At 51.5% G+C, this 18249-nt stretch overlaps 1 protein-coding gene across 2 annotated transcripts in view; it reads right to left on the minus strand.

The window, feature by feature from the left end:
- Positions 1 to 18249, minus strand: part of ANXA6 (annexin A6) — a 49141-nt gene that overhangs the window by 19632 nt on the left and 11260 nt on the right. For both annotated transcript variants that reach the window (XM_069589967.1, XM_069589968.1), the window contains exons 3-14: positions 14214 to 14304; positions 13130 to 13224; positions 12489 to 12602; positions 11422 to 11512; positions 10297 to 10376; positions 9224 to 9280; positions 8350 to 8443; positions 7830 to 7925; positions 5170 to 5228; positions 4053 to 4175; positions 2680 to 2738; positions 1306 to 1384 (exon numbers count right to left, since the gene is read on the minus strand). In XM_069589967.1, the coding sequence (XP_069446068.1) occupies positions 1306 to 1384; positions 2680 to 2738; positions 4053 to 4175; positions 5170 to 5228; positions 7830 to 7925; positions 8350 to 8443; positions 9224 to 9280; positions 10297 to 10376; positions 11422 to 11512; positions 12489 to 12602; positions 13130 to 13224; positions 14214 to 14304 (1038 nt within the window). The remainder of the gene's footprint in view (positions 1 to 1305; positions 1385 to 2679; positions 2739 to 4052; positions 4176 to 5169; positions 5229 to 7829; positions 7926 to 8349; positions 8444 to 9223; positions 9281 to 10296; positions 10377 to 11421; positions 11513 to 12488; positions 12603 to 13129; positions 13225 to 14213; positions 14305 to 18249) is intronic.

An 18249-nucleotide genomic window follows, 5' to 3' on the forward strand; every position in this document is an offset into this window, starting at 1 on the left:
TGCCCAGATTTCAGTCACCCCCAAATGATCTTCCCAGTGTTTTCTGAATCTGCACATGCCCTGTGCTGTTTCTTAACATTTTAACTTAATTCAGCCACTTTTCTGTTTTACTTAAATGCATTCATTTTGAAGTGCACTGAATACTCCTGAAGGGCAAGGGTTTCAGTCCATTTCATTCTTTGATATAACGCGAGTACCTGACACAGGGGTAAGCACTCAAAAAATATCTGCTCAATGAGTTAACAAATGAAAACAATTTTATATCACTATTATGAACAGAAAGTTGGTGTCATAATCAGATAACCCACAAAAATAAATGCCATAAAACCAAAAATATATGGTTTCAAATATCACCAAATTTAACAAGATACCATGGCTTGCCAAGAGCTCTGAACCTGAAGCTAGCTCTCTCAGCTCGTCATGAAAAGGGAACATCAGCGGCTGTGGCAAGGATGTGGCACCAAGCTGAGACTTCCTCCTCGACATTAACAATAATTGATTACTGATTTAAATATTGGTTAAACCAAAGTGGAGTAGCTTTCACACTGCATGAAGGTCAGTGTTATTTAATGCCATGCAGGTCTCTCCCCAACAAAAAGAACACAGTTCATTCCTCATATGACGTAAGATCATCTTCAGTGACAGCTCTTGCGTTACAATTTGGGAAACACTGTCCTAGAGCATTGTGCACAGGAGCCCTTGGAGGGCACCCGGACCGCCATGTCCAACAGCCTCTTTTTGGAGATAGAGACAGAGAGAGGTGGGGGCCTGCCAAAGGTAGCTAGCAAGTGAGCAATAGAGTCCAAGGTTCCAAATATTTTTGTAGGGGCCAAGTGCTACCTCGGGGCTGATTTGCCCTGAGGACTTCTGTGAAACTTTTTATTTTTGCCCTGTGTAGACCCTGGGTCTGAGGATGCTCAGGAGAACTAAGAATCCTCTAGTACACCCAGGGATGCCCATCTGTTCTCAGCTTCCATGCCTCCAAAACCCAACTACTGGATCCAGGATGGGATAGGCCCCTCCAAAGAACCAACCAAGTCTCCATTCAGCAAGATCTGTATGTAGTTAGTGGGCCAGAAGGCTCCCCAGCGTGTCAGAGGTGAATGCAGGAATCAGATGCCAACACCAGAGTGCCCGCCCACCAATCTGTCACTGCAGAGAACAGGAAGCTTCAAGACGTGAGACTCGGTGTCTCTGGTTGGCCACCAGGGGGCAGCTGGGTGCCAACCAGAGCAGCAGGAAAGTGCCAGCAGAAGAGTGGAAGCTGTGGTCAAGAGGTCAAGCAGGAGGTGGGGAGGGTCTGACCTCTACTCGGGCCACTGCACTAAGTTCCCACATCTGATAGGCCACCTGCGCTGCCTCCGGGAAGAACTGGCCAGCAGCACTGGAATGGAGGGTGTTAGGGAGAGGACAGGAGGGAAGGTCATCGTGGGCACACTTCACACACACAACACACACACACACACACACACACACACACTTCAAGTAAACCCATCTGGCTGTACCCTCTCTCCAGCCTGGGCCTCACCCACTCACCAGAGCCAACCCTTCACATCTGAGAACCTTCTACCCCGTTTCGACTCCCGACAATGCTAGCTCTGACCAGCAGCCTTCCTGGCCCCCAGTCCCAGGCAGGAGAAGATTTCTCGAATCCCTCATCCTCCCCTTTCCTACATAAGCCTCCCCTCTCAAACACGTCCACGACCAGCTTCGAGCCATGTCGTCGCTACCTCTCCTTCTGCCAAGCACCTTGGTTTACCAGCTGCCAGGTAAATATCTGCTGAACTGAACCAGCTCCTAAGGCACCTACCAAAGGTAACCAGGAGGCTCTCGTATTCTCTGTTTAACTGGACCCTTAGACGTTCCAGAGAAGGGAGATCAGAGTACCTGTAGTTCCCTTCCCAGCAACCCAAAGCTGGTCAAGTCATGCTCCAATTTACTCCTCCTCCTGTGGCGGGTTCTCTGCTCTCCTTAGGTGAGATTCATGCACCAGGAAGAAGTTCCAGGCCCCGCCCATCTCTCAGCTTCATATCTTCCCAGAGCAATACAGAAGTGTGACCTCAGCTACATAAATGAGCCAGGTGGCACCTTCTTATCTCCAGGCTCTCTCTCCACCCCACTCTCCCTCCAGGCCATGTCTTCACCCCATCACCTTTCTCCCTGGATCTCAGCCTCATTATCTCCAGGAGCCTCCCCACCCCCACCTGGAGAGTTCACATAGACACGTACACCTCCCCACCATGGACACATGCCCAGGTCTGTGTGCTTTTCTAGGCCGGAGGCTTCATCAATGCTTCCCCTCAAGCCTGCACGTGGAGAGTGCTTAATGCATAGATGCTGAATAAAGGAGCAGCCAGGGCAGGCATCTCTACTTTTTCCATTTAACAGATGATGAACCAGAGAAGCACCTGAGAAGTTAGTAGCAGGGCCTAGACCCTCATACTCTGATTGCTGACGCACATCCCTAGACTGCTTTCCAAGTTCACATGAGCAGACGTCTCCATGTATGGGAGACCACACTCATGCGCGCGTAACACGGGTGCTCAGACTTTCACCATGCAGTGTTCTGCCCTTCGAGGAATTCCCAAGTCCACCTAATCCATCCATCCATCAGAATGAGGGCAAGAGAGTCCTGACCTGAGGCCACGCCCTCCAGCCTGGGGCCAGGAGGCCACTTACTCATCATCTCCTCCACACAGCTTCAGCAGAGCCTTCTTGTATTCGCCAGAGGTGTCATTCTGGGGAGAAAGACAGAGGGAAAGGTCACCTCTCACCCAGCCCTGGGATCCTCTCAGACAAGAAGGGGAGGTCCTGCATAGCCCCAAACAGGGGCAGGCTGACCATGTGTTTACAGCAGCCCTCACTCTCAGCCTGTCTGGAGGTGACTGAGACCAAACTGCGGTGTGATAGTAAGCACTTACCAACTGGCTCTTTGGGAAAAAGAGAAAAAGTCCTGATCTGTAGCGTTTGCTAATTTCCTCTAGTGGACAATTCCAAGCTACCAGGTATGACTTCACTGCACACGGAATTAAGAATAGATGTTTTGGGGACTTCATTGGTAGTCCAATGGCTAAGACTCTGCACTTCCAATGCAGGGGGGCTGGGTTCTATCCCTGGTCAGAGAACTAGATCCTACACACCTCAACTAAAGATCCCACACACCACAACAAAGACCTGGAGTGCTGCAGCTAAGACCTGGTGCAGCCAAATAAATAAATATTTTTAAAAATTAGTAAAAGAAGAGATGCTTCCCAAGCCAGTGTGAACTGGCCCCAGCACACCCCTGCCACCAGATAACCCTAGCCCAGCTCTCCTATGTGAAATAGTCCATAAAATGGACTGAGCAAAAACACTGGGAAATGCCAAAACCAAACAAATGTATGTTCGATAGACACGGCATATTCTACATCCCTCTTGGGGCCTCATAGTGGATAAACTATAGTGAAGGCTGTGAGAAGTTCTTTGGTAAAGCAGACTTCTTTTGCTTCTAGTTTTTCCCAGACGTTTCCCATGAGCTATTTTTGCACACAGTGCCTATATAATTCTTCTTTAGAAACACACTTTAGGGAGCACAGCTTGAACTCAGAAAGCTTTATCCCACTCACCCAAAACAAGGAGAAACCATCCAGCTTTACATCTGTCTCTGAAGCAAGTCTCATGGGCTGGACAGCCCAGAGCCACCACCTGGCCCAGGGCCTGCGAGTCCCCAATGAAGCCTCCTCTGGGCTCACCTGGGACGCCTGCCTCTGACCTCCTGCCTCGCGCTGCCTCTAGGAGGCTGACCTCTCACCACCTTAGTGATGGAGCCTTCATCCCAGATTCAGCTTTGCCCCCATCATGACCCAGTCCTGCCTTCCTCTAAAGAGGTGCCCCATGTCTTAGAAGCACCTTGCTTGTAAGGTGACACTTGCTTCTCTGTAGTTGCCTTCAACTCCCTGAAGGTGGCACAGGCAGGGCTCCTGTAATTCCCACGAGACTCCAGCTTTCTAGGATGACACCCTTCCTCCTGGGAGAGCACCCCAGCCCTTTCTGGAGCTCCATGAGCACCTCACCTTGATCATACTGTACAGGGACTTCTCGTACTTGGTCCGGAATATCTCCCGGATGTCAAGCATGTCCAGCTCACTGCGGGAGACCATGATGCGGATCAGGGTGTTGTCCCGAGTCCCCAGGCCCTGCAAGACGAGTGGGTTTGGGGGATGGGGAATTGAGAGGAGGCTAGACTGCTAAGAGTCCCCTGCTCAACTGAAAATACAGTGTTTGTAATAAAATGTTAAAATTAAGGAGAGAAGCCAAACGTTGCCATTCCCTCTGAAGCTCCCTGATGTCCCTCCTGCTTTTGTCGTCTTCTTCCCCCACCTCGTGTCATTTCCGTCTTTGATTTCCTCATAACTCTAAGCAAGGTATGGTTTAGATTTGCACATTTTGGAGCTCTGTAAATACACCACTATGCATTATTTGTCCATCTACTCCTGACAGGCATTGGGTTGCTTCTAGTTTTTTCATGACATGGACCATACTGCTATGAATGTTTTTATGAACACACCATACAGGCGAACGTCTCTGGACAGCTGGACCCAGCTGGGTCCAGTCTGGCGCTGGAAGGCAGAGAATGGGCCACTTGCAGGGACTTTGGGCCTGTGGCCTCTGACAACAAATGACTGTGTTCATTCACCCAGGTGCACTATGAAGATACCACCACCCTCTGTGCTGTGTGTGTAAAGTCCCAGGAAAATCTGTTCTCAGTACTCGCCAGGAGCAGAATCCCTGAGTCCCTGGGATGAACATCACAAGTCTTCGCAGGCAATGCCAAAATGTCTTTCACTTCCCATGTACATTATATGTAAACATTCTAGTTAATTAGTGTTTAGAAATAAAGCTTGGGCTTCCAACCCAGCTGGCTGGCTGGATTGGGGGTATGATGTCACCGCACCCCCTGAACAATCATGGGAACAGGGTAGGTATCTGGGTGGGAAGGTGTGTGAAAGGCAGCACCCCAGGCTCTGGAGCTCACCTGGGACCAAGTGCCATCACTTGGCTTTATGGCCAATGCCTTGAATGCTCTCTTTGGCCAGTGGACTGGCAAGGATTTGCCAGGGTCCCGACAATCTTGTGGGGGCACACAGAAGCCCTCTCCCCAACCTCGGGCGCATCAACCCCACCACGCACCTTCATGGCCTTGAATAGCCTCTCAGCAAAATACTCTGCAGTGCTCCGGACACACTTCACTGAGAAGAGGAAGGAAGAGGTAGTTATTCTGGCTGCCTTGGAAGGGTGATGGGGTGGTCTGAGCCATTCTTAATTTCCATTCCTTGGAAATGGAAGATCAAACCTGAGAAGAATCCTGATTCCTGATAATCTGAAATCCCTGAGGACCCCAGGCCCACCACTTTTACCACAAACCCAGGGTATAGAGAAATCAGAACATGGGCCTGCTGTAATGTTGGGAGTGCAAAGATCCCCTTCATCTTTCTGGTCCTTTGGTGTTTCAAGGAACTGGTTTGGGTGGGGAGGACCTGAGGTGGGGCTAGGCAAGGTGGTTCTTTAGAGTCTGCTACGATAGAACATGTGCTGCTGCTGCTAAGTCGCTTCAGTCGTGTCCGACTCTGTGTGACCCCATGGACGGCAGCCCACCAGGCTCCCCCGTCCCTGGGATTCTCCAGGCAAGAACACTGGAGTGGGTTGCCATTTCCTTCTCCAATGCATGAAAGTGAAAAGTGAAAGGGAAGTCGTTCAGTCGTGTCCGACCCTTAGCATGGACTGCAGCCTACTAGGCTCCTCCATCCATGGGATTTTCCAGGCAAGAGTACTGGAGTGGGGTGCCACTGCCTTCTCCGGATAGAACATGTGAGACGAGTGCAATTGTGTGGTAGTTTGAGCATTCTTTGGCATTGCCTTTCTTTGGGACTAGAATGAAAACTGACCTTTTCCAGTCCTGTGGCCACTGCTGAGTTTTCCAAATTTGCTGGCATACTGAGTGCAGCACTTTCACAGCATCATCTTTCAGGATTTGAAATAGCTCCACTGGAATTCCATCACCTCCACTAGCTTTGTTCGTAGTGATGCTTTCTAAGGCCCACTTGACCTCATATTCCAGGATGTCTAAATCTAGATGAGTGATCACACCATTGTGATTATCCAGGTTGTGAAGATATTTTTTGTACATTTCTTCTGTGTATTCCTGCCACCTCTTCTTAATATCTTCTGCTTCTGTTAGATCCATACCATTTCTGTCCTTTATTGTGCCCATCTTTGCATGAAACGTTCCCTTGGTATCTCTAATTTTCTTGAAGAGACCTCTAGTCTTTCCCATTCTGTTCTTTTCCTCTATTTCTTTGCATTGATTGCTGAAGAAGACTTTCTTATCTCTTCTTGCTATTCTTTGGAACTCTGCATTCAGAAGCTTATATCTTTCCTTTTCTCCTTTGTTTTTCGCCTCTCTTCTTTTCACAGCTATTTGTAAGGCCTCCCCAGACAGCCATTTTGCTTTTTGGCATTTCTTTTCCATGGGGATAGTCTTGATCCCTGTCTCCTGTACAATGTCACAAACCTTATTCCATAGTTCATTAGGGATTCTATCTATCAGATGTAGGCCCTTAAATCTATTTCTCACTTCCACTGTATAATCATAAGGGATTTTATTTAGGTCATACCTGAATGGTCTAGCGGTTTTCCCTACTTTCTTCAATTTAAGTCTGAAATTGGTAATAAGGAGTTCATGATCTGAGCCACAGTCAGCTCCTGGTCTTGTTTTTGTTGACTATATAGAGCTTCTCCATCTTTGGCTGCAAAGAATATAATCAATCTGATTTTGGTGCTGAGTGAACTCCGGGACTTGGTGATGGACAGGGAGGCCTGGTGTGCTGCAATTCATGGGATCGCAAAGAGTCGGACACGACTGAGCGACTGAACTGAACTGAATGACAGAACATTACTGGCCCAACCTCTGGATCTTGCCGGCAGAGCGGGGCCACAACCTGATTACCTGAGATAGGGTTGGTGGGGGACAGCTCTGAGTGAGAGGATGAGTGCTGGGCCTTAGCTTGTTCCCAAGAAACACACTCATGCAACCTGTCCCAGGCTCAGACACAGTGACTCTTGGAACATCTGGCTGGCAAACTGACATTCTGGTCTTCTTCCCACCACCATACCATAGAGTTCTTTCCATTCTTAGCCCCGTGTTCCTGGGCCAGAGTCCCAGAATGCCCTGGGAATGCGGTGTCAGGATGTGCCCACAGCCTCTGGGTCAGGCGGCTCACTCCCCACCCCCATTTACCAGATGAGGAAACTGAGGCCCACTGAGCATTATGTGACTTTCTCCAAGTCAACAGCAGACTGAGAAGAAGCCTGAGTTTTGAATCTTGACTAGTCGACTCCTGGCTTCCACCATGCCCAGAGTACTCCAATTCATTACAAAACTACCCTTGGCAAGAGATACAGCCTCTGTGAGCTGCGGTTTTCTCATCCGTGAAATGGAGATGATGACAGTGTCCACTCCTGGGTCATGTGTAAAGAGTAAACACTCAGTGGAGCACCAGGCATACAGCAGATGCTCCACAAAACCCGCTCTCCTGATCATGACTTCCTGACCCCTGACCCCATGTGCTTTTCAGCCCGATCACAAACATGGGAGGAGGGAGTGGGAGGCAGCAGTGTCCAAGGCTTGACCCCCAGCCCCCAGGCCTCAGCCACATGGCCCTAGCTAAACCTTTAGAATTCACCACCCGTCTGGTTTTCTCCTTCCCATCTCCATACCATACAATCCCCATGTCCCTGGGCCAGAGTCCCTGAATCCCTCAAAGGCCCTGGAAATGTAACCTCAGACATACCCACAGCCAGCATCAGCTTCTCAAAGTCCCCAGACAGCTCCCCTCGGATGCTGGCTTCAATCGGCTTCCCCGTGGTCTTCAGATACTCATCAAACACTGAGTCAGACAGAGAGATGGGGTGTCAAAGGCACCCTCATCACACTGGAAGCAACAGGGACTTCGGCAGGGGAGATGCAGCGGCCAGGAACAGATCGCCACGGGAAAGGCAGGGCTGGCACTTAGGGAGGTGGTGGGAAGGTCGTGCACGTCACCGGCCACCACGCAGCCTCACTCTGTCTGCTGTGAGGGACTGTGTACACATCCTGCTCCACCATGAAGACAGGGACTGTACTGAGACGGAGGGGCTGAACACCCTGTAAAGACCTCTTATAAGGGACCACGGAAGCCACGGTGTTAAAATCAGGACGAGTGTCTGGGTTGTGGGTGAAGCATTATCATGCTCCTTAGCAGAAAAGGAAATGAGAAAAGAAATCTTGACACAACCCCCAGGGGACAGCTGCAGGTCTTCTCTGGAGCTCACCCAACCGGAGATGCTGCTTGCTGCGATTTCCCAGAATGTAAATGAACTGGGCTTCATCTGTTCCCCATTTCAGTTCCCCTGCCTCGTACAGGTCCTGGAGGGGGAGAAGTGGGGCTTAATTAAGAGAAGAAACCTCAGGAAACAGAACTTACCAGCCAAGCCACTCAGAACCAGTGCCAGATCCTTGAACATGCTAGTAATTGCATCTCCTTTCTTTCTGGGGAAACTCCTATTCAACCTTCAGGGCCCAGATTAAACATCCCATTTGTTTTCAAAGCACTTCCTGATGTCCCCAGGCGGAGTTCTCTTTCCCTTACTCCCTCTTCTAGACTTTCGTGTCTTTATAGCTTTGATTCATTGTATATTATAATATATAATATTTATATGCCTGGCTTCCCACTACAGTGTCGACTCCTCAAGAACAGGCATTATGTTCTACATTCTCTGTATCTACCTACAGTATCACTGGCATATAGTGGGAGCTCAAAACACCTGGAATATATGGTATATCCAAAGAAAATGTGACTGTGTGATTAACTCATGTCTGACTCCCCAGTACTGTTTGACTTGGCTCATTTGTGATTCCCCAATGCTTGGCATTCAGGATGATTGGCATATAGTAAGTGTTCAATAAATATTAATTAACTGAATGAAAAATGAACAAATAATGAAAGCTCCAAAATACATCTCACCAGCTTTACATACGCTGTGTGCCTTTGAAAGGTAACTTCAACCCTTCCTTCAGCGAAGCGCTGTATACTGATGGCGGTGAGTCAGTTATTTCTGGTATCTGACGCAAATTACTTTGCCTCCATCCCTCCCCCTTCTTGGGCTGCCTGGCTGTGCCCAGCAATCTCCGCTGGTGCTTATTTACCTGAACGTCCTGCTGCACCAAGTCCTCGCTCACTACGTCATCCTCCTCCCTGGTACCCTGGGAAGAAACACAAGGGACACTGGATCAAATACCAGAGCTGGGAGAAAGCCTGGATGCCAGTGGTGGAGACAGGGAGGACTAGGAAAACCACGGTGGCCCGGGGTGTCCAGGGGAAGAGACTGACAGCTGCCACCGAACAAGACCGCAGCACCTGGGAATTCCCTGGTGGTTCGGTGGTTAGGACTCTGCACTCTCACTGCTTCAGGCCGGGGTTCAATCCTTGGTTGGGGAACAAAAATGCCACAAGCTGCAGGGTGCAGCCACACACACAGAGGACCACAGCATCTATTTTGCAAGGAATCACAGGGTCCCTACCATTGGATTCTCCCCTTATCCTTGGAGTGTGGACCAAACAGGGCAGTCCTGAGAATAAGCAGGCCTGCTGTTGCCAGAACTTTTCGATTATTCAAAAGAACCCAGAGATCTGATTTTGGAGCAAAACCTCTCTAGTTTTAAATGTTAGCAACTAACTCAAAGTGTAAAAAAAAAAAAACAAAACCCACAGGCAAAGGAAAATGAACAAAGGAAAAAGCAGCCTGAGTAGGTAGACTTCAGCTGTGACACCACTGCACATCCTCTTCATGCTCTTTTTCATGTTGTTACGTCATCCTTGGTTGGGAGGGAGCAGCAGGGCTGGGAAAGCCATGGCAAGAGAGAGGCCGGAGCATAGAGGAGGGGGTACTTGTGGGGAGAAAAAGGAGGACAGAGAAGCACAAGAGAGACAGGGTGTGTGAAAAAAAATGCAGGTCACCTGCCTGTGCAAAACACGGGGGACAGAACAGACCCTGGATGCTCAGCTTCTACACTCAGGCAAGCCAAAGAGACCATCTCAAGTTTGAGGATAAGACGGGGAGCGGGGGAGAGGTGGCCAGAAAACACGAGGAGGACTTTCCATCTGAGGAGCCACCAAGGAGCCTCTCACGAGCCACACTGTCTAGGGGAACAGGGACAAGGTGCTCCAAGCCCTCTGCATCCTGGGGGAGAACTCAGGGAGGGCCCCAGGGTAGACCAACCTGCAGCAGGACCACAAGCATCTTCCGGAAGTGGCCAGAGGTGTCCCCAGTGATGTCAGCCTCCAGGTCTCGCTCATAGGCTGCCAGGAAGGAACACAAGCTCTGGTCCCACCTCCACAACATCCCAGGGAACTAGGATAGAGGTCCCCGCTGCCCCTAAAATACTGATATTTCTTACAAATCCCCAAATCCAGTCTCCACACTGGCCGTGCAAGACCCAGGCTGTATTTTCACAATGCTTCATGCTGACTCACGACATGGTGAGATGGAATCTGCACACATCTCTATCCTCACCTGTGGCATCCTACTCCAGACACCACTGTCGCTCACCTGGACAGTGGCTACAGCCTTCTGACTGTTCCTTCTGCTTCTCCGATCCAGAACAACACGAGTGACTGTCTTAGAGCCCACACTCATCACGGGCTCCTCTGCTTCCCACTGCTGCTGCTGCTAAGTTGCTTCAGTCGTGTCTGACTCTGTGCGACCCCACAGACGACCTTCTACCAGGCTCCTCTGTCCCTGGGATTCTCCAGGCAAGAACACTGGAGTGGGTTGCTTCCCACTAGGTTTGGAATAAACACTGTCTCTTTTCCTTGGCCTGCACGGCCCTGTGTAATCCTGTCCCGCTCTCTGCTGTTCTAGCCTTGCACTGGACAACAGGCTTATTCTGCCTGGGGGTCTTTGGGCTTGTCATTCCCTCTCCTGCCAGGGTCTTCTCCCCACTCTGTGTACAACTGGCTCCTGCTCGTCTCCTCCCAAAACAGGCTTCCCCAACCACCTATCTGAAGCATGTCCTCTCCAAGTTGGATGCTTGTTTTCTGTCTTGTGTCCTTCATAACTCTTTACCACGTGTCATCATCCCATTTGTTTACCTGTTTATTATCTATATCCCTCATTATCTCATTAATACATACGCTCTCAGGCAGGAACGGTATGGATGCCCACCACCATATGCTAAGAACCCAGCAGAAAGTAGGTACTTACTAAATGGATAGACGGATGGACAGACAGATCAGAGGGAAGGAGGAAAAAAGGTGGAAGGGTAGAGTCTTAGGGTCCCTACTCTTGTGAGCACCTTCGTTACACATCTGAAAAACCTTGAATGGCCCCTCTTGCCCATCTCACCATCTTTGTACGCTGCCACCAGCTGGTGGATCTGCTTGTTGGTCCGAGAAGCCAAGATCTCAATGAGGCACTTCTCATCGGTCCCAATGCCCTGGGAGGAAAGAAGGGGCATGTGAGTCAAGGGCTGAGATGGGAGGCTACCATCCCCGAGTTGGGAACCTGGGGTGGTCAGAGCTGGGAAACCCCCAGCACTCAGGGTGTTCCTAACACAGGTCTTAGGCATTGATCCAGAGCTGCAGCCCTGAGAATCTAAAGATGGGTGTTCTAGTGCTGCCTCTGCCTGTGACTTGCTTTGTGATGACTCATTAAAAAACTTCATCATCCTGGGCCTTACTTTTCTCATCCTTAAAATGGAAATAATTGTAGTTGCTCTGCCGAGCTCACAGAAAGAATGAGAATGTGATAATCTCTTACACTGCTAAGTTTACTAGGTTATGAAAACAAGTCCATATAGCTCATCTGAGACAAAGATCATAGCACTTTATAAACTGTAAAGTGCCGAGTTACACTCAAAGGCCTTTGAGCTCTCCCTGATTTGTAGGGAGAAATCGTCCACCTCCACTAGACTGGGCGGCCCCTCATATCCTGAACACACTTCCACAACCACTTCCTCTCCAGCCTAGAATGACCTGCCCATTCTGGTTAACCAAACCTTCTCCAGGCTTCAGGCCCAACTCGATCCCCTCATCTTCTGTGATGCCCTCTCCAGCCACCCCAAACCCAGGGCCTGTCCTCCCGATCTCCTTTACCAGGCCGCCGGCCTTTGGGTGTTGGACACAATCTGTTTCCACATCCCCATGTCCTGTTTCCTCAGGACTATAAGCGACTGGGGCGGGGTGTGGGCCCAGGGCCCCCTTTCACAGGGTGGGCCTCACACCAACACTTATGTCACCTCCGTCCATGTGGAGGGACCATGGCACCCTCTGGGACAGGACTTGGGCTGCTGCCTCAAAGCAGGGCTTATGTGTGGGGTGGGTGTAGGGCTCACTGAATTTCCGCTGTAGAAGCTGCAATCTCCCACGAACCACACCCCCAACCCTCACACACACAGAGACCCTGCTTCTTACCGAGATAGCATCTTTAATTTCTTTGGCATCAGCATAGGCAGGTGGCCTCATAAGACCCACAATCAGTCGTTCAAACTTCCCCGTCAACTCATACTTCAAGTCTGCAATGAGATCCTGGTTGCGGGAGGGAGGAGGAGATGGAAGAAGATGGGGAAGAGCAGTTATAATGATAAGAATTACTCTGAATGAGGACTTATTCTGTACAGGCACTGAGCGAAGTAATCCAACTTAATCGTCACTCTGGGGGTACATACCATCATTGGCCTTCAGAAATGGGCTTAGAGACATCAGGTAACCTGCCCAGAGGCACGCAGCTAGCAGACGGCAGGATTGCAGTCCAAAGCACAGTGCCCCCTCCCTGCCGCTATGTGTTCACTTGTTCACTGTGTCTCTCCCACTGTGAGTCCACAGGTTGACACCCTCGGGTCTTATTTATCTGGGTAGCCCTAACCCCTAGCACAGTGCCCGGCAGGTGCGCTAGATGCAATTATGGTTGGATGATCCCTGCCTGACTGAGAGAAGAAAAAAGGAGGGCAGAAGTGCCAGCATAGAAGCCGAGCTGGAGTAAAATACTCAGGAAAGGGCCTGGATGAATCAGAGCATGCCTCCTCCGCCCCCAACCCTCTGGTTGCCATGGTTACCTTGCCATAGAGGGACTTGTAGTTCTGGCAGATCTCCTGCCTCTGCCTGTTGCTCCGGGAAATAATCAACTCCAGGATGGCCTCCTTGTCACTGCCTAGAAGAGGGGAGGCACCCGTCACCCTACCCACCCTGCCTCCAGGAAGCCCAACAGGGGTGCTCCCTGCAGTCCTCGGTATCAGCCTTCTGCTCGTGAGAGGCAGCGGCATCAGAGGGGGGCTCTGTGGGGACCTGGTGAGCCCCTCTGAGAGAGATGCTAGCACATGATGGTCCATGATCTAGCTCCTCGTCACACACCCCAGGAAACTGGGGCCCAGAGAGGAGCATGGAGTCCCCCGTGGTCTCCCAGTGAGCTTGGCTTAGAAAAGCCCAGGTGTCCTAACATCCAGGATGGGTTCTTTCACTGACAGGAGAAATAAAAGAAAATAATAAGCTGCAAATTGAGGGTAGTGCTTACCCGCAAGACAAAAGGCAAAGTGATGTTATCCGGAGGGGGACCTACCCTGATGTTTCAGCTACATGAGTGAGCAAGTGCCGCTCTCAAGCTGGGCGGCAGGTCTACTGGTAAAGTGGACCTGGAATGTGCATGGCCTGGAACGGGCATGTGTGCTAAGTCGCTCAAGTCATGTCTGACTCTGAGACCCTGTGGATCATAGCCCACCAGGCTCCTCTGTCCGTGAGATTCCCCAGGCAAGAGGACTGGAGTGGGCTGTCATGTCCCTCTCCAGGGGATCTTCCTGGGCCAGGGACTGAACCCGCATCTCTTATATCTCCTGCATTGGCAGGCGGGTTCTTTACCACTAGCGCCGTTGGAAGAGTCCATTATAAAATTATAAAACGAAGAGACAAGGGGATGTCCTGGCAGTCCACTGGTTAGGAGTCTGCACTTCCACTGCAGGGGCCCAGGTTCAGTCACTGGTTGGGGAACTTAGATCCCGCATGCCATGTATCGTGGCCAAAAAAAAAAAAAAGAGAGAGAGAGACAAAAGAATGACTGAATAACCAAAAGGGGGGACACCCCCAAGCCTAGGTGAGTCCTGCTTCCTTCCCTGCAGGCCCCTTTCCCCGCAGTGGCTGAGCACCCACCAAAGCCCTTCATGGCATTGTACAGAGTCTCGGCATCCTGGCTGGGGTTGAAGTCGGGGAAGTCACAGACGGAGCCCCGGTACTTGGCACCCTGTGGAGAGACAAGCAGAGGGTGAGCTGCTGACCTGACCCTGAACAGGGCTCCCAGTCCCAACCCCAGCTTACCTTCCAACCCTGGCCATGGGATAAAAGTCCCTGCTGCTCCTAAAATGCTCAGATATTCGTTACAAATCCCCAAACTCAGTCTCCATAATGGCATGGCAAGAGCCGGGGGGTATTTTCAGTCTTTGGACTGAACAAAGACAATGCAACAGAATCTGCCACGTCTCTCCATCTTCACCTGCACTGCCTCACCCCAGACCGCGACTGCTCACCCGGACAGTGGCTCAGCTCCCTGCCCCTAAAGCGGAGAGCCGGCTACAGAAAGCCACAGCCAGGGTAGGGAGGGCTCTCCCCGTACCTCCTGCCAGCAACTGCCCCAAGGACAGTGCCTTTTCCCTGTGGCAGGAAGGCTCAGTCAAGCCTCGAGCTCTGCATCACCTTCCCAGAACCTGGGACAGATAAGAGCCCAGACTGAGTGCAGGGGGTGGGAATGGTTTCTGCAAAACAAACAAGAGCCCCTCATGTGTTTATGTCTCTCTGCGGTGTAGAAAGCCCTTTCACCTTTATAAATGTGATTATTATGGCATTTTGTAGAAGCACTTAAGATGATCTCTGTCACAGAAGCAAAGAAACCGAGCCCCACAAAGGGAAGCCACAGAACTCACATCTCTGTCCAGTGACCCTTTGTTCTCCAGCTCCAGAAACCTTGCAGCTGCCAGCTTCCAAGGGGGAGAGGGGTGCCTTGGCCTAGAGTGGGAGGCCCAGAGTCACCCTCAGAATCTGCCCTGATGAGGTGCCACTCCTCTGGGCCCAGTAAACTGAGCCGTGAGCTGGTATCTGAGGACAAGCTGGCTGGGTCGTTGGGGCAAAGGTGGGGAGCGAATCTTAGATGTTAAACCTGAATGCACAAAGGGCTGTTCACAGAGAAGTCAGATGTGGGTCGGACACACAGCCCCGAGAACCACGGGGCCCGGAGAGCAACCAAGAGCTGAGTGGAGGATGCCAGAGCCTGGGGCACTAGGCACACTGTGTGGCGACTGGGCACTTAGCCTGTGCCAGGCCTTCGCTACACGAAGGGTTGAAGATGACGGGAGAAAGAAGACCCAAGCCTGACTTTCATGAGCTTCCAACCCAGCGGAGGAGAGAGACTAGCCTACAAATTAGCAGAGCTAGTAATAAATAATCCAGGAATGCAGGAAAAGAGTGGAGGGCGATTCAAGCTGGATGAGGGGATCGGAACGGGTGGGGTGGCTCACATAATCCTGTTTGAAAAAATAAGGAGTGCATGGGAGCCCGTGAGCCTCCGGACCATCTCCTGGGTCTCCCAACGCCCACACCGCAGGGCCTGGCCAGGCGTTCAGGGGCCCTGTGGTTTATGTCTGCCATTGCTGGCTCCTCCGAGGTATGCACGCGTGGGCACAGAAGTGCTATTTAAAGTTCTGGCAAAATGGACGACCAGAAAGGGATACAGCTCCCTTCCCGCCACCCGTGAATCCCCTGCAACCTAATCGCACTGCTGGGCAGAGAAGGAAAGAGTAACACAGGCCAACTACCCAGACCAGAAAAGAGACACTCCCTTTAGAAAGCTCCACGAGAGTCCGTCTTGCCCATGTAACTTGTGTCACCCCAGCACCTAGCTCAGGGCTTGGCACAACTAGGCACTCTACTGGCTTCTTAAGTAGACAGGTGTGTGAGCGGATATGTGACTGTGAACACGCCCAGAGCAGATCAATGACTTCCTGGAAGGGAAGTCTAAGTCGAGCAGAGCAGAGAGATAAAGGATGAGCAACAGCTGGCCCAAGGGGTGGGGGAGGGGAGGAAAGGCTTCACAGAGAGACGCAGCATGGCAGAGGTCCGGAGCTAAGAGCAAGCAGGAGCACTCAGAGAGGCGGGCCCAGATTCTTCAGTGCTTATGCGGATGTCCAAAGCTGCCACGATGGTGGGATTGTAAGTGGCCAGGAAGGAAGGAGAAGAGGGCAAGACGGCAGCGGAGCCCCCAGGAAGAAGGGCAGAGGTCCTGGCAGCACGCTGCCACCTTCCCTCCGGCCCCTGCCCCTCCTCACCCCAGGGTGAGGACAGAGGCTGCAGCTGAAAGACGAGGCTGTATGGAGCAGAGAAGTCTAACTTCAGACACAAGGCCCGATCAAAAGGCTCCCTTAGCGGTGGGCTTGGCCTGCAGCATGGCAGTCTTTCTCCCTCTGTGGGTCTTTGCACAATGATAATAAATAGCCTGCCAGCACGATCACAGCCACTGGGAGAGGGGGGCTCCAGCGACCCCAGCACTGGTCACATTTAGACACGCAGAAACAGTCCTTCAAATCGCCCAGGTTTCCCACCGTCAGTCATTCTCACACCAACCTGGTGAATTTGCCATTTCCAAGCGCCACCTGAGTGGCCAACACTGCTCCTTCACCTCACCCTGACTGCCTGCCACTCCCCCCCGCAGACAGTTTCCTGGCCCTGTACCCCACAAAGGGAGGGGAGAGAGGAGGAGTAGGGACTTTCCACCCTGAAATATTCAGCAGGCCCTGAGGCCAGCTGATGAGCAGCTGGGACCCCGGGCTGCACGCAGGCTGCTGCTTGGGCAGGCGTCCTGAGGCCTCTCGGGAGCTGAAGCGATGTGACTCAGAGAGATGGCTGCGTGGCAGGGACTCTGCCTGAGAGCCGCCTGGACTGGGCCTGCCCCAGGCCTCCCTCTGCAGCTCTGAAGTTGCAGACACCAGCCCCCTTGCCCCGTCCTCAGACTGCTCTTATTGCCACCTTTATGTTCAAACCAGAACACCTCTGCAAAACAGAGGCCACAGGACCTTGTGTGATGTCACAGAGTCCCAGAAGCATGATCTTCCCTCCACTGAGGTCCCCCCTTCTGGAAGGAAAGATGGGGGGATGGCACAAGGGTCACAGCAGAAGTAACTGGGAGTGACCCGAACCAGAGAAAAGATGGGGTGGCTTGTTCTGTGCCTGTATGTGTACATGTGTGAGCACGCATGTGTGCTGGGAAAGGGGCACACTAGGAGCAGAGCTGGGGTGCTAAGAATTAGGAGCATTAGACACAAACTACAACTCAGTGGAGGGAAGATCATTCTCACTCTTCTCTAGCCTGTGTGTTAGATGATTTAGCCCAACAGCAGCCTTATATAAGTGTTCTGAGCACAGTTAAGGTGGGCGAGGCTAAGCACTGATGTTCAGTGGGGTAGGTGAGTTAGATGCATTTTCAACTTAAGACATTTTCAACTCACCATGGGTTTACTGGGAGGTAACCCCATTGCAAGTCAAGGAGGATCTGTACTGTCTTCAGCTCCCTCCTCCCACCCCTAGCCCTCACACTCCAAGCATCCAAATTGCTTTTACTGCCCTGCACACACTACATTCTCTCCCCTCTGGTCCAGGATCCCCTCTATTCTCGGCCCCCTTGCTCTTCCCAAGTAACTCTCTCCAGTTCCTAGTTCCTCAACCTGCATGCTCCCAGAGCACCCATCAGAGCATCAGCACCACGCATGAGCATAGGGGGCTTCAACTCATCCCACAGGACAAGGGACTCCTAGAGCCCTCCTGGAATTCTTGCTTGCAGGTCCATGGTGACAAGAAAGCACAGGTCAGCCAGGCAGACAGTAGGGTCTTGGAGCACTGGACCAGGAGTCCAAAAATGCGTGTCCTGGCCACCTGGCTCCCAGGGCCTGATCTGTCCACTAGGGTCATCTGGCATCCTGCAATTCAAGTATCTCTCTGGAAGTAACTCTAGGACGACATGGGAAGTGGGGAGCAGCAAGAATTATGCCTTGGATCACGGTCTGTAACCACTAACACCCTCTCCGGTCACAGAGGCCACTTGTGCAAAGTGTGCTCTCAGAGGCTGACAGGGAGGCCATGGCTAAGACTCTTTTGAGCACTGATCTCACATCATATAACACACTGTGCTCTTCAAGAATTGTGA

This window comes from Ovis canadensis, chromosome 5 (genome assembly GCF_042477335.2).
Source record: "Ovis canadensis isolate MfBH-ARS-UI-01 breed Bighorn chromosome 5, ARS-UI_OviCan_v2, whole genome shotgun sequence".
NCBI lineage: Eukaryota > Metazoa > Chordata > Mammalia > Artiodactyla > Bovidae > Ovis > Ovis canadensis.